The sequence below is a fragment of the Lissotriton helveticus genome, chromosome 6, assembly GCF_964261635.1.
Source record: "Lissotriton helveticus chromosome 6, aLisHel1.1, whole genome shotgun sequence".
NCBI lineage: Eukaryota > Metazoa > Chordata > Amphibia > Caudata > Salamandridae > Lissotriton > Lissotriton helveticus.
In genome coordinates, this window is record NC_136067.1 from 2,037,492,871 (window position 1) to 2,037,506,788 (window position 13,918).

General features: G+C 46.2%; 1 protein-coding gene across 8 annotated transcripts in view; it reads left to right on the forward strand.

The window, feature by feature from the left end:
• DNMT3A (DNA methyltransferase 3 alpha) overlaps positions 1-13,918 on the forward strand; it is a 2,120,215-nt gene that overhangs the window by 1,833,515 nt on the left and 272,782 nt on the right. For all 8 annotated transcript variants that reach the window (XM_078650037.1, XM_078650035.1, XM_078650036.1 and 5 more), the window contains one exon: positions 4,372-4,462. In XM_078650037.1, coding sequence (XP_078506163.1) covers positions 4,372-4,462 — 91 coding nt within the window. The remainder of the gene's footprint in view (positions 1-4,371; positions 4,463-13,918) is intronic.

Genomic DNA, 13,918 nt, shown 5'->3' on the forward strand with positions numbered 1-13,918 from the left:
GTCCCAACTCAAATGCATTGTTCGTGAGGGCGAGACTTCTGTGTCCTTTTTAGAACCCCCCCCCCTCTGAAACTGTCCATATAGTGCTGCTGAGATCCGCGTGTCCTACCTTCGAGAGTCTCTGTCTCTTGAATCGGTCTCTCACCTCGGCTTGATCTTGAGGGCCGTGGGCCATTAGCCTCCCTGACCCCATATTTTCTTTGTTCTACCTTGGGCCTCGTCCAGGAGTATAGTGATATAATCTAGTGTGGCACTCCAGGCGTCGTGTCGCAGGCCAATATCTGCAAAGTCCGTAGTGCGATGGCTCATCTCTGACCGGTCTCATTGATCACAGGCGGGCTTCGTCCTCTGTTGTGTCACTGTGCGTCTCGGTTTTTGGGTCCTCTAGCCGGCCTCCAGCCTTCTAACCATTCTTGTGCTTCTCTCAGCGATTCAAAAAACCATGTTTTTCCTTCTGATTCTATGCGTAGCTTTGCTGGGAAAATCATTGAGTACTTCAGTTCCCGAACTCGGAGTGCTTCCTTTATGTCTGTGTAACGTCGCCGTTGTTGTGCCACTGCCGCAGTGTAGTCGGGATAGAAATTGATTTCTGAGTTGTCGATTTTTATCGGTGGATGTACACGTGCGGCCTGTAAAATCGCGTCCCGATCTCGGAAATTAAAGATTCGCGCTAAAATGGGGCGTGGTGGTGCTCCCGGTTTTGGCTTTCCTCCAGGCACTCGGTGGGCCCGCTCCACCGAGAAATAATTGGACAATCCTTTTGGCTGGAGCTGGTTATGTATGAGATCTTCCACGTATAGGTCTAGGGCTGGGCCCCCAGCTGATTCTGGCACACCTATCGGGCGTACGTTATTGCGCCGTGAGCGGCCTTCTTGTTCGTCAAGTTTAGCTTTTAACATTGCGTTATCGTCTTACAGTTTTTGTACTTTGCGTTGGAGGTCTGCTGTGTCTCCTGTGAGCCCCGTAGTTGTCTTTTCCACCTCTAGTAGTCGGTCCGACATCTTTGAGAAGTCTGCCCTCATTAGGGAGATGTTCGTAGAAATTGTGCCCATTGAAGATTGCATTGTCTTTAATACCGCCATGACGTCTTGCAGGGTAACCTTCTCGGTGCTGTTTGGTTCGCCGTTTAACTGGGGTGGTGTGCGTGGCATTTCTCCCCTCGTGTTGTCCGGGTGTCTTTGTGATATGCATATTTGTCAAGTTTCGGGGCCTGTTGGGCTCTCTGCCCCCTGCCACTCATTATTCCGGCCACAGGGTATTATGGATTAGGCGATTCGCGGGTGGGTAGGGAGTATTTTCACGATATCCGTGCAGTTTGTATGTCCTTCACTCTTCCAGGGTGTAGTGCGGTGTTGTGGTAGGTAGCTTGGTCGGGTAGGTTCGATCACATGCAGCTACTCAGTGCCTGCGTAGATTATCGCCCACAGCCTGAGTGGTTGGATCACAATCCCTCGCCTGCATTTACCGGCCCGGTATGTGTCATTGATCTACTTATTACTGCCGCAGGTTATTAAGGCGATTCTCCAGAGTTGAAACCCCCTCGCCTTCTAGTGCAGCCCCGGGACCGCTGTTTCTTATTGTCTGTCGGCTTGAGTCCTTTAATTATGGTGATTTCTGTAGGTTTTCATGAGTAGGGCTCCGTTGGATCGAGCTTCAGGTGCCGGATGTCGGCCGGTTGTCACAGCTCTAATGGCGCGAATGTCAACTATCGGAGGTCTACCGTCCCACACTATGTACGCTCTACGGCTTTCAGTTCCTTTTCTCCCTTTAAGTTTACAGTGGGAGTCCACCCCGTGTCATCCGGTTCGTCACCTTCTTGTTTTTGTGTCCCGGGGCTGTGCGTTTACAATTGTAGCATCTCACCGTTAGTGTGACGGCTGCCGAGTCTGGCTCCGCGTCCTCTGGTCTTGCTGCCACTTTAGTCCCCGGCTCTTGGCGGCAAAACAGGCGTCAATCTTCCCGTTGGTGCCGTGTCTCGAATTTTTGGAGTACAGGGAAACGGCTTAGTGTGTCGTGCACCGGAGGGTCCGCCGCTTCGGTTTCCGTGGTGCAGCACCTGCATTGAGTCGGATAAGTGATCGGATTGCTGGGAAGAGGGCTCTTCAGTCTGAACCACATGAAGTTCTTCAATACATTCTGTCATTGGCAAAATCGGGACTGGCTCACTCTTCCGTCAAGGTTCATCTTGCGGCCATCTCTCGCTTCAGACGCACGTCTTCAGGTCCTTCTTCCCTCTGTTCGGCAAGGATCATTAAGCAGTTTCTCAAGGGCCTCATCAGAGTTTTTCCTCCATTCAAGCCTCCTCCTCCTCCTCTTTGGCATCCTAACTTGGTTCTCGCCCAACTCATGAAACCTCCTTTCGAACCTATTCACAGGGCGGAGTTGAAATTCGTCTCCAGGAAGGTAGCTCTTCTACTAGCTTTGACTTCGCTAGACGAGTGGGGGAGTTGCAGGCTCTCACCATTCGGGAACCCTTTCTCCAGTTCAAAAAAGATAGTGATACTGCGTACCAACCCAAAATTCATACCGAAAGTACCTTCGAGCTTTCATTTGAATGATACGGTTATACTAAAAACTTTTTTCCCTCAACCAGAAACTCCGGCAGAAAAGGCACTTCACTCACTGGAAATTCAGAGGTGCTTAAAGTTCCATCTCCAAAGTACTAGGGACTTCAGAAAGTCTTCTCAACTATTTGTGTCCTTTACTGACCCTTTCCAAGCAGGGGATTGCCCGTTGGATTACCAGCGCTATCCAGTATTATTACAGAGCAGCGGGCAAGCCCTTGGAAGGTCGTGTCCATGCTCATTCCACGAGGGCGATTTTTTCTTTGACAGCCCTCTTTGCCGGAGGTCCTATCCGGGAGATATGCAGGGCCGTTACCTGGAGCCGTACCCATATGTTCACAAGTCATTACTGCCTGGATTCAGCAACACAGAGTGACACAGCAGTCTGCCAGGCAAGGTAAGCTTTCCCTTTCATCCCTCCTTCCATGTTACTGTTTTTCAGCTCTTGCACATTTTTGAACCTCATGTGTATATATTTTCTAAAGTTTCTAACTATGTTATTGACCATTGAAATTGTCATTATCGTGAATATGCTATTGCTTTGTTCCAAAAATGTGCTGATAACTGCTAGCTACTCTGATACAAGCATGTGAATCTATGAAAGTTCCAATACTGGAGTAAGAAAACAAATTACTTACCTGTAACTTTGGTTCTCCAGTGTTGAAATCTTTAATTGATTCGCATGCGACCCACCCTCCTCTCCTGGGAAAGCTCAGCCTTTTCCATCTTCAGTGGTGTGGTAACACAACGGCAACAAAAATCTGAGGTGCTGAGCTTCTCTCAGGAGGGTTCTAAGGGGTGAGGCTAATCTGATTGGTTGTTCTTGTTTTTTGGTCTCTTTTACAAAAAGAGGTGGATAGGTTGCAAAACAAGAAGGGGCCTAGGCCTAGGTTCTGTTTTGGTACTGGTTTCTATTGCTATTTTTTGTATACCGGAGACTCCCGTTCTAATGACTGGGAATGATACAAGCATGGGAATCTATGAAAGTTTCCAATACCTGAAAACCAAAGTTACAGGTAAGTAACTTGTTTTCTTTCAAAGTTGTGTGTCAGAAAATCATTTTCAACATTACTGCTCAATTAGAAGTAGATATGTATTATTAACTCCAGCAGGGTGATATTTTTTATAAACCATATTTAGGGCAATATGTTTTTGTTAGCTATTTTTTCGGTCAGAATAATCTGGTACCAAACAGCCTGAGCTAGTAATGTATACATTATGTTCACGCAGTCTCAACCAGAATTCCTTTATTGTTCATATTCTATCTTCAGGGGATTGATAATAACACCCACTACCACCTCTGATTAGTGTTGCAAAGGGAGGGCCCCAGGAAACTTACTTAGTGAGAGGATTGTGCTGAGTCTCTATTGAAACCTTTTTATGGCAGTTTTTTTTTTCGAAAGCATCTCCTGATCCTAACTGCAGATGAATATCATTTTTCAATCCGTTGTGAGGGGAGTAGATCGAGGACTAAGGGTACTGGAATAACCACACATGTAACTTTTATTTATTTCCAGCAGCCTCATGCCCTTGCAAGCTTGAGAGCATTAGAATGATAGCAGCACATTGTGGCCGTTTAGTGACGGTCCTCGCAGTGAATGCTGGATTCCTGATCTTTCTGAGTCATAATAGCCATGAGGGTGATGGTGGTGGTAGATATAAGGAAATGTTTGACTTTTGCCTTTTAAACAGATACCTTATGAGGTACTGTGTGGGACAGGACATGCATTTGGGAATGGGAAAAGAGTTGGTGGTTTACCATTAGCCTATCTTTTAATGTCTGCTTATTTTTTCTTATTCCTTGCAGATACAGGAATGGGGACCTTTCGACCTAGTAATAGGAGGAAGCCCTTGCAATGATCTTTCCATTGTCAATCCTGCACGGAAAGGTCTCTTTGGTATGTTTTTCACTACTTCAATTTCCTCTGATGCCCTTTTGTTATAACAAATCTTTTCAGAAGCTCTGTCACTTCATAGATGTACCTGGCTTCATGGTTACTTTTGGTTGGGAAACTGTGCAGTCATCTTTTTTAAAATATTTGTTAAGCTCTGTCTATTTGTGGGGTATGGACAAGCAAGATGGCCAGCAGGAGGTACATTCTCAGAGACCTGACAGCCATTAAGTAAACCGACTTAATCCTGTAGACAGCCGGTGGTATTCTGGTCCCCTCTGCACCCTCCGCCCCCTACAATGGGCAAAGATAAAAAAGTAAAACCCCACCAAAGCAACACAATCAGACACTGTGCTACTTCACAAACCCACTCAAGTACACGGTGGGTCCATACAGGGAGGACCTGCTGGCAGCTATACATGGATCGTCTGCGACCCTGGTGGGGAAGATAGAGGCTTCTTCATAGATGTGAATCTGCTACGCACTGACCTCTGGAAGGTAGCAAAGAGGGTGCATATGGTGGAGGGCTCAGACTCAGGCATGCATACTGAGGTTAGGACCCTGAATTTGTAATAAGCAAAACTGACCACCGTACCCCAGGTCCTTGAAGAGGGGGCGGCCGGAAGATGCTGAGAATCGCTCACGCCGCAACAACCTGTGCTTCATGGGTTTCCCAGAGCAGGCAAAGAGCAGCAATATGGAGACTTTAATCCGAGATGTGTTGCATCCTGAATGGTTGACTCAACTTTGCAGTGTAGAGAAAACTCAGGGCACTGGAAGCATGGCCCACCCTTCCCAGGGGAGCCCTCTGAGTAACTTAATATCCCGGGTATCCTTGTGGCTCCCAGGCGAATGCATGGATGTACCATTGCCACCTATGCAGACTATACCAGAAAGGTTCTGGCACAACGCAAATTGTATGAAGTTAAACTAAAAAACTCAAAAAACACGACCTCCGCTATATACTTCTCTCCCTGGCCCGCTAGAAGGTGATTGCTCAAGGAAAAATACGCTTTTTATTTAACATCTGAGGATGTGTAGTCCTGGTGGAGATGTGGGACAAGGTGGAGTCTTGTCTTGTCACCACTGCTTGCCCGTAGATGTGTGGCCAGGAGTCGAAGGAAGCCAGGCAAAGATGTTAGCAGCCAGAAGGCTGTCTCTCAAAGGGAGGGCCGCATAACGATCCGGGTAAACAGCACGATGGACAGGATGAATGACTGCGGCGGGGAGCCTAGGTTCTGCAGCGGCCTGCCCAATCTTTGAAATGACCAGTGAAACTAATGCTATCTGGTAGCTGTCTATCCAATCTGACTTGCCTGGCGAGGAGGCCTAGAGTTTATGTGACAACTAACTGGTTCTGGTTGGGCCAGAATAATTGGCTGGGGGTGGGGGCCTCAGAACAGGGGAGAACATTAGGGAGCAAACCTCTACGTACCTGGTTGCCATCTGTCAAGGGTTTGAGAAGATGGATACCATATGGAAAGTTTTCATCATCCCATGGAGGTGCACACTGGGGTGACTTTCCTGTGGATACTGGCTTAAGTCCCGCTTATGGAGCGGGATGTACCATTGGATCTTTTGTCATAGTGGTAGGATGGATTTGAATCTTGCATAGTGAACGCCTGTGTACTGAATGTGGATGATATGTCTTTGTTCCCAGACGTAATGAGGGCTGCGGCCCTCCTATATAGAGATGAGCCTCATCTGGGCAGGGGATTGAAATTGGGTCCTGAACTGGCAGCTCGACAAACACCCCCTGACACCAGGCCACAAACCCTATATGGAGATGACACTGGAAGTAGCAATGGAGAAGTTGCATCTGGTGGATATCTGGCATCATCACAACTGTCCAGGAAAAAAAATATATTTGTAGTGCCGGCTTTAGTAAGATACTGCTGCACTGGTCCCCAAGTTCAGGAGCCCATCACTTCAAAATATCTTACAGGGTTGCAGGCGCATGCTGCAGAGTTCTTTGTGCGACCTGCAATTATCAGACGATAATAAAATGTCAAGTTAACTGTAGTGATGAGTATACTTGCTGGGTAGGTCTGAGTTTTGACTAGTGGAAGTAAGGGTAAATGTGCCTGCTGCAAAGCACAACGTTTTACATGCAGATCACAAATTTGTATTTCATGTAGATAACCCAGTGGCTTCATGATTTTGTAATAGCTATCCTTTTATTATTATTTGCATAAAATACAATCCTAATATGGCACAGTAGCCAGCATTAAACAGCTGCATGCAAACGTCAAGGCATTGGATTAGAAACTTGTTTTTCCCCTTCAAACTTTTTATTGTTCTGAGGTTTCTAAAAAATGTCTTTGTGTAGTAATATTTTTTTATTAGGGCAGGCAACCCCAACCACTGAGTTGCATTTTAAATTCTGACTCGGTTACTCCAGGCCAAGCACTCTAAACATTCAATGCCTATAAGTATGATGATAGAAACTCATAAACCCTGTAGCCCTCATTTCCTTTACTCTGTTTTACACACTTTCTGAATCATAGTCTTTGTTAAACGTGTTTGTGTGTGTGATGTAAAGCACTCTGATGCCCTATATTAAGAGTAGCAGTGCTATAAATAAAAATCAGCACATATGAGAGGGGGCTTAGAAGAGATGAGGGGGCACTGTTGGTTGTTAGTGAGGGAATCTGTGGGAAAGAAGGTCATTGTGGAGGTGTCAACAAAGATGACAGCTCAGCCCATTTCATTGCTAAACCCATCCCTGGATTGAGACAGTATATGTTCAAGGCATGTGTGCTGTAGATATACATGTTTTGCATACTCCTGCCATCTAGTGTTGGGTCCAGATGTTTGCAAGTTGTTTTTCTTCAAAGAAGTTTTCCCAGTCACAAGGTAAGGTGACTCTTCTTTCGGTAATAGGGCATCAACTCCATTGTTAGATTATTCGCCATCGGGTTCGGAAGTGTATTGCTGTGCTGAGGTTCGAAACCGTCCTTCGGGTTCCCCTCCGTGCGCAATTCACTGTACCCTTGACAGTATTGTTCTCGTACACTTTTCCCTATTCTCCGGTTATCGAATCAATCGGGAAATACGCTATCTTCGCTCAGAAACATCATGAGCGGCCTTCGGGCCTAGCTGCGTCGGTCTACCCTACTGCCAATGGAAAGAACGCCATTTCACTTCTGTCCTCTGTGCCACTCCAAGTACCCTCGCACCGACCTACATAAAGTTTGTAACTTGTACCTCTCGCCGGAGCACAGGAAGAAGACTGTGATGCCTGTAAGTCTTTCCGGTCGAAAAAGACTCTATGCGATCGTCTGACTCGACGAAAAGAAATGCAACACCAAAGCATTAAACATACTCCAGATATTTTCGGAGAAGAATTCGAACATGCAGAGGTGTCGGCCACAGAAGAGGAAGCAGCATTCTCTGTGGCAGAATCAGATTCTGAACCGAAGATTGACTTGGAATCTGAAGACGTGCCTCCGGGACAGGGTACCATGAGTATTAAAGACCCGTTACCCCACAATTCCTCTTCCACCAAGCATAAGGCTACAGCACCACCTCTGCCTTCAGACCTTGGTCGACACGGAGACAGTGTTTCTGACACCCAACCCTCGGGCCCAGCACCGAAACAGTCAACCCTACCGGCTTGGGATCGAGTCGGCCAAAGTCATCGTCTTCAGATCCGAAACCATCTGCTACGAAAGACAAGCCAGGTTCGGAACCAAAGCCTTCCTCTTATAAAGATAAGCATGCTTAGGAGCCAAAATCTTCCATTCACAAAGAGAAGACTGATTCGGCACCGAAATCTTCGGTGCTGAAAACGAAAGAAAGCCTCACAAAGTCTCTGCAACCTATCCTCGAACTTTTGGAAGAAAAATTAGACCCCTGAACAAAAGCAAATATACACCATATACTGGACATGTTTTAGCGAAGACACCATCTAAACGGAAACATCCTTCAGAAGAACCTGCTTATAAGATTCCTCTTAAGAAGAATGACATAGCTAAAGTCCTATTCATCCGGACCCACAATCTTCTTCACCACATGTGCCAAGTTTAAATCCTCTACACATAACACCTTGGGGTCTCCTCATACACAACCTGATATAGAGAATGATGACAATACTAATTTGCCTGTAGATCCATAGAATTATTACACTATTGATCCTCCCATGGATAATGACCAAGATCTATACCCTGAAAAGCCATCACCAGCAGATGATAATGTAGCTTACCAAGAGCTTATTTAGAGAGCAGTACATAAAGAATCTTTGGAGGAAGATTTTTTTATTTGACACTCTAGGGTCTACACATTGGACAATCCAGAGTCTTCCTATGTTAAAGGGCATGATGAGACATGGTGCCAAAATATTTAAATATCCTGTGCATGCCCGTGTTTTAACTCCAAGGGTCGATAGAAAATATAAACCACCGCCATCTGATCCAGTGTATTTTAAGGGACAATTGCCTCTGGACTTGTTAGTGGTCTCTAATGCTCATAAGAGAGCAAACTCACAAACCTCTGCTGATGCACCTCCTACAGACAAGGAGTCTACATTAATTGATGTATCTGGTAAAAGAGTGGCTGCTCAAGCTGCTATTCACTTGTGAACACACAGGACCTACTAGCTAGGTATGGCGGCACACTGGGACGAGATGGAACAATTACTTCAATATCTCCCAGATGAACACCATATGAAAGCACAAGAGTTAGTTCAGGAAGGCAGATATATTTCAAATTCTTCCATAAGATGTGCTTAAATGCTGCAGCGAGTGGAATTAACACCAGAATTCTCCTAAGAATATATGCCTGGCTTAATATTTCAGGGTTGAAACCTGAAGTTCAGCAGTCCATTTTAAACACTTCATTTGACAAACAACATCTGTTTGGACCTCAGTTTGATGAAGCTTTAGAAAAAATAAAGAAATATACAGAAGTGGCGAAGTCTATGGGAGCTCTCCAGTCCCCAGCAAACAGGGGTTCCTTTTGCTGCTCCTTTTACAGAGCAGGGTCCAAAACTACATCCTCAGACCCTAATGCTTCCTCTTACAAATCAACACACAACCCTCTCCCTCTAGAGGTTTTTATAGAGGAAGATACAGAGGAAACAATTTTAAAGGTAGGTGTAAAGGCGCCACAACGCGTGGCTCCTCTTCCACTAACAAGCAGTGACTTGCTCTCACTTCCCCCCCGATCACTTGACACCTGTCGGGGGAAGACTTCAACCATTTCTCCCCATTTGACTATCCATAACATCAGACAAATGGGTGGTCGACATTATCTGACATGGTTATCGACTGGAGGTTCCCACCAATCCTCCAAATATTCCACCTCGCATTCACAAACTCTCGTTGGAGCACCTACAACTACTCAATCTCTATTGACAAAAAGGGCCATAGAACCAGTTCTGTTACATCAGCGACCGTGACACCAGTGTTAACCAAATAGGAGAAAAAATAAAAAGTTCCGGAGGATGGTCCAGCCTGCCTGGTGGGGCATTGCAAGCCAGACTCTGTAATTTCTCAAGCAGTGCAGAGAAAGTCCAAGAAGCCTTCTGCGCCCATAACCACACCTCGAGATAAAGAAGGCAGATGCATAGATAACACCAGTAAATGTTTTTCTTCAATGTCAGCTCTGGTAGTCGGAGCCCCCAATGCTCTTCCCATTCTAGGTCGATGTGATTGACAAATGTGGTGCGATCAGGCTCTGTCTGTCTGTGGATCAGTTTATCGGAGATGAAGAAAATTCTTCAGGAAGAAGAGAGAGAATCTGTGGTGGTGATAGATTGTGCGATGGATATCGCCTCTACAGCATTCAGATCACTGGAAGGTGCAGCAGTGTTGCGCTGTCAAGGATAGCTCAGGGACACTGCGTTTAGACCAGAAGTATAAGATTCTTGATCTCCTATTCAATGGAGAAACGTTGTCTGGAAAGCACATCGACAAGCGCTTCAGGATATAAAGAAAGACATCGTCACTGCGAAGTCATTGGGGATGCTTCAATACCGAAAGGTACCCTTTAGGGGAATGAGAGGAAGGGGCATTCCTTCCTACAGAGGTGGATATCAGCATATAGGTATCTTTCCTACACTACCTCTTCCCAGCCATATCGACCTCAGTATGTCCAGCGGCAACCATAATCAGGGACATATTCAAGATCTATCCCCCACCCCCCCCCCCCCCCCACACCCTCCCAAGAGGAAGAGCAGGGCGTCAAGGAAAAGATACCTCGCGTCGCCAATAAAGAGTTTCAGGCTCGGCTATCTCTTTCCCAACTCATCCACAGATTTCCTTGGGAAGGCAAATTTCCAACAGACCAGTGGGTCCTTAACCTCATACAATTCGGCCATACTTTAGAGTTCCTTCATATCCCACCTTCTACTTCACCAAGTCGGCAAGAAGAAAAACACAGACATCTCCTACGTTTGGAAATTCTTGCAATGCTCCAAAAAGGAGCAATAGAACTGGTTCCAAAGTCCCAGAGAGGAAAAGGGTTCCATTGCTGTTCCTTTTTGTTACAGAAACATTTCAGACAATGGCGTACGATTCTGGATTTAAGAAGTCTTAACACCTACCTCAAAAAACAGTCCTTTCACGTGGTCACGCTACAGGACATTTTGTTACTCCTGAACCCAAGGGATCACATGACGACCTTAGACTTACAAGATGCATATTTTCACGTTCACATCCTTCCCTCCCACAGGCAGTACCTTTGATTTGCCGTAGCCAGAAGCCATTAGCAATGCTGGGTGCTGCCGTTTGGCCTGAAATCAACTCCAAGAATATTCACCAAATGCCTGGCTCCAGTAGCAGCCTTCCTAAGAAAACCGGCATCAAGTGTTTCCCTACCTGAACATCTGGCCAGTCAAAGCACCATCACAGTCAGCAGTCCAGTCGTCCACAGAAGCATGTACAAGACAGTTCGCCGAGCTAGGCTTTACCAAAAACAAGGGGAAATAGACCATACATCCTTTCCATAAGCATCACCTTTTTTCTCTCTCTCTCTCTCTCTCTCTCTCTCTCTCTCTCTCTCTCTCTCTCTCTCTCTCTCTCTCTCTCTCTCTCTCTCTCTCTCTCTCTCTCTCTCTCTCTCTCTCTCTCTCTCTCTCTCTCTCTCTCTCTCTCTCTCTCTCTCTCTCTCTCTCTCTCTCCCTCTCCCTCTCCCTCTCCCTCTCCCTCTCCTCTCCCTCTCTCTCTCTCTCTCCCTCTCTCTCCCTCTCTCTCTCTCTCTCTCTCTCTCTCTCTCTCTCTCTCTCTCTCTCTCTCTCTCTCTCTCTCTCTCTCTCTCTCTCTCTCTCTCTCTCTCTCTCTCTCTCTCTCTCTCTCTCTCTCTCTCTCTCTCTCTCTCCCTCCCTCCCTCCCTCCCTCCGAAACTAATATCACTGGCTCAGTCAGTCACAAGAAAAAAGTCCCTCTCAGTTCTCCCTTACAAGTCTCTCCTGGGGACAATGTCATCTTGCATCCCTCTTATTCCTTTCTGCCGATTGCGTTTTCGTCCCTTGCAGGAAGAGCTGGATTTGCAATGGCGCCAGGCAGTAGGTGCTTTCGACAAGGTATGTCAACGCCGTCCCTTGGTGGACCCAGCGCTAGAATATTTCAATCGGCTTCTCCTTTCTCGCCATGCCAGCTCCACACATAATCATCACTGATGCCTCCCTGAAGGGATGGGAAGCTTTCCTGCTAGACCTCCAGGTCAGTGGCCATTGGCAGTCACATCAATTTGCTGGGGCTCAGGGCAGTGCGATTGGCATTGCAGGCATTCCTGCCGAAAATAAGGAACACTGCAGTGTTGGTAAGAATGAACAACACAGCGGCAATGCATTATCTCAGCAAGCAAGATGGCTCCAGATCCCACCCACCTCCTCTCTCAGGAGGCTAAGTATATCTGGAAGTGGGTGATCCAGAACGGAACCTCTCTAAAGGTAGAACATCTGGCCGATCTGAACACAACAGCACACACTGAGCAGGCTCAAATCGTCCTGCCACGAGTGAGAGATCCATCAAGAGACGCTAGACAGCATTTTTCTGAAATGGGACAGGCCAACGGTGGACCTCTTTGTGAGGTTGCAGAGCAAGAAATGCTGGTAGTTTGCAAGTTGGCATCACTATCCGGGATCCTGGGGGAATGCATCTTTGATGACATGGGCAGGCATCTTTGCCTACGCTTTTCTGCTGGTTTTCCTCCTGCCAGGACTACTCATGAAGATCAAGGCAGTACCCTGCAGGATGATGCTAATAGCCCCATCATGGCCACGTCAACATTGGTTCACAGAGCTTCTCCTTCTTTCGGAGAGACCACCTATTCTTCTGCATCCCATTCCATCTCTTCTGATGATGTCTTAGGGACAAGTGCTACATCCAGATCCCAAATAGCTTTTATTAGCGGCATGGCTCCTGAACAGCGTGAATTTGAGCATCTAGAAATTGTAAAATTGAAAGTGTAAAGATATTCTTTCCAATGACCAGGCACAAAGCACTAATAGAAAGTACAGAATGAAATGGAAAAGTTTCTGTGTATGGTGTCCGGAATCTAACTTCCATCCTCTGCTGTCCGCACCCCATGAGATCCTTCAGTACATCCATCCAGATTAGCACACACCTTAATTAAAGTCCATCTAGCTGCTATATCCCGATTTAGGAGGACATATTCAGGACCATCATTATTGTCAGCAAGGATCATTAAGCAATTCATGAGAGGTCGATTCCGCACCTTTCCACCTGTCAAGCCTCTGACACCTCTCTGGCGTCTTAATATAGTATTGCCACAGCTCATGAAACATCCCTTTGAACCTATACATAAGGCGGACTTTAGGTTCCTGCCATGAAAAGTTGCCCTTCTTCTGGCCGTGACGTCAACCAGGAGAGTTAATGAATTTCAGGCTTTGACGAAACGGGAACCATTTCGGCAATTTAGGGATGACTGAGTAGTCCTTCGTATTAACCCCAAGTTTATCCCCAAAGTTCCATCGGACTTTCATTTGAACGAGCCTCTTATCCTCAAAACCTTCTTTACCCAATGAACCACTTCTGCGGAAATAGCTCTTTATATTCAGAGTTGTCTCAAATGTTATCTACAATTAACCAAAGCCTTTTGCAAATCAACCCGCTCTTTGTGTCCTTCAGTGTGCCCCAAAAGGGCCATCCAATACTGCCATCAATCTGCAAGAAAACCTCTGCGAGTACAAGAGCGATCTCTATGTTACCGCTTTTTTTGCCAGAGTACCTATCCATGACATCTGCAGAGTTGCGACCTGGAAGAGTACCCACACCTTCACCAGACATTACTGCATGGATGCCACAGCTCACATTGATGCAGCAGTAGGCCAGGCAGTGCTGAGGAACTTTTTTCAGTGACTGTGAGCTCTCTCATTCATCCCTCCTTCCTTTCTACTGTACGACTGTGCACATTTTATCTATATATAATGTACATATTCTTTATCTTCTACCCTTATGATTTCATACTTATAGTATGTTTTTTTTTGTTTATTAGCAT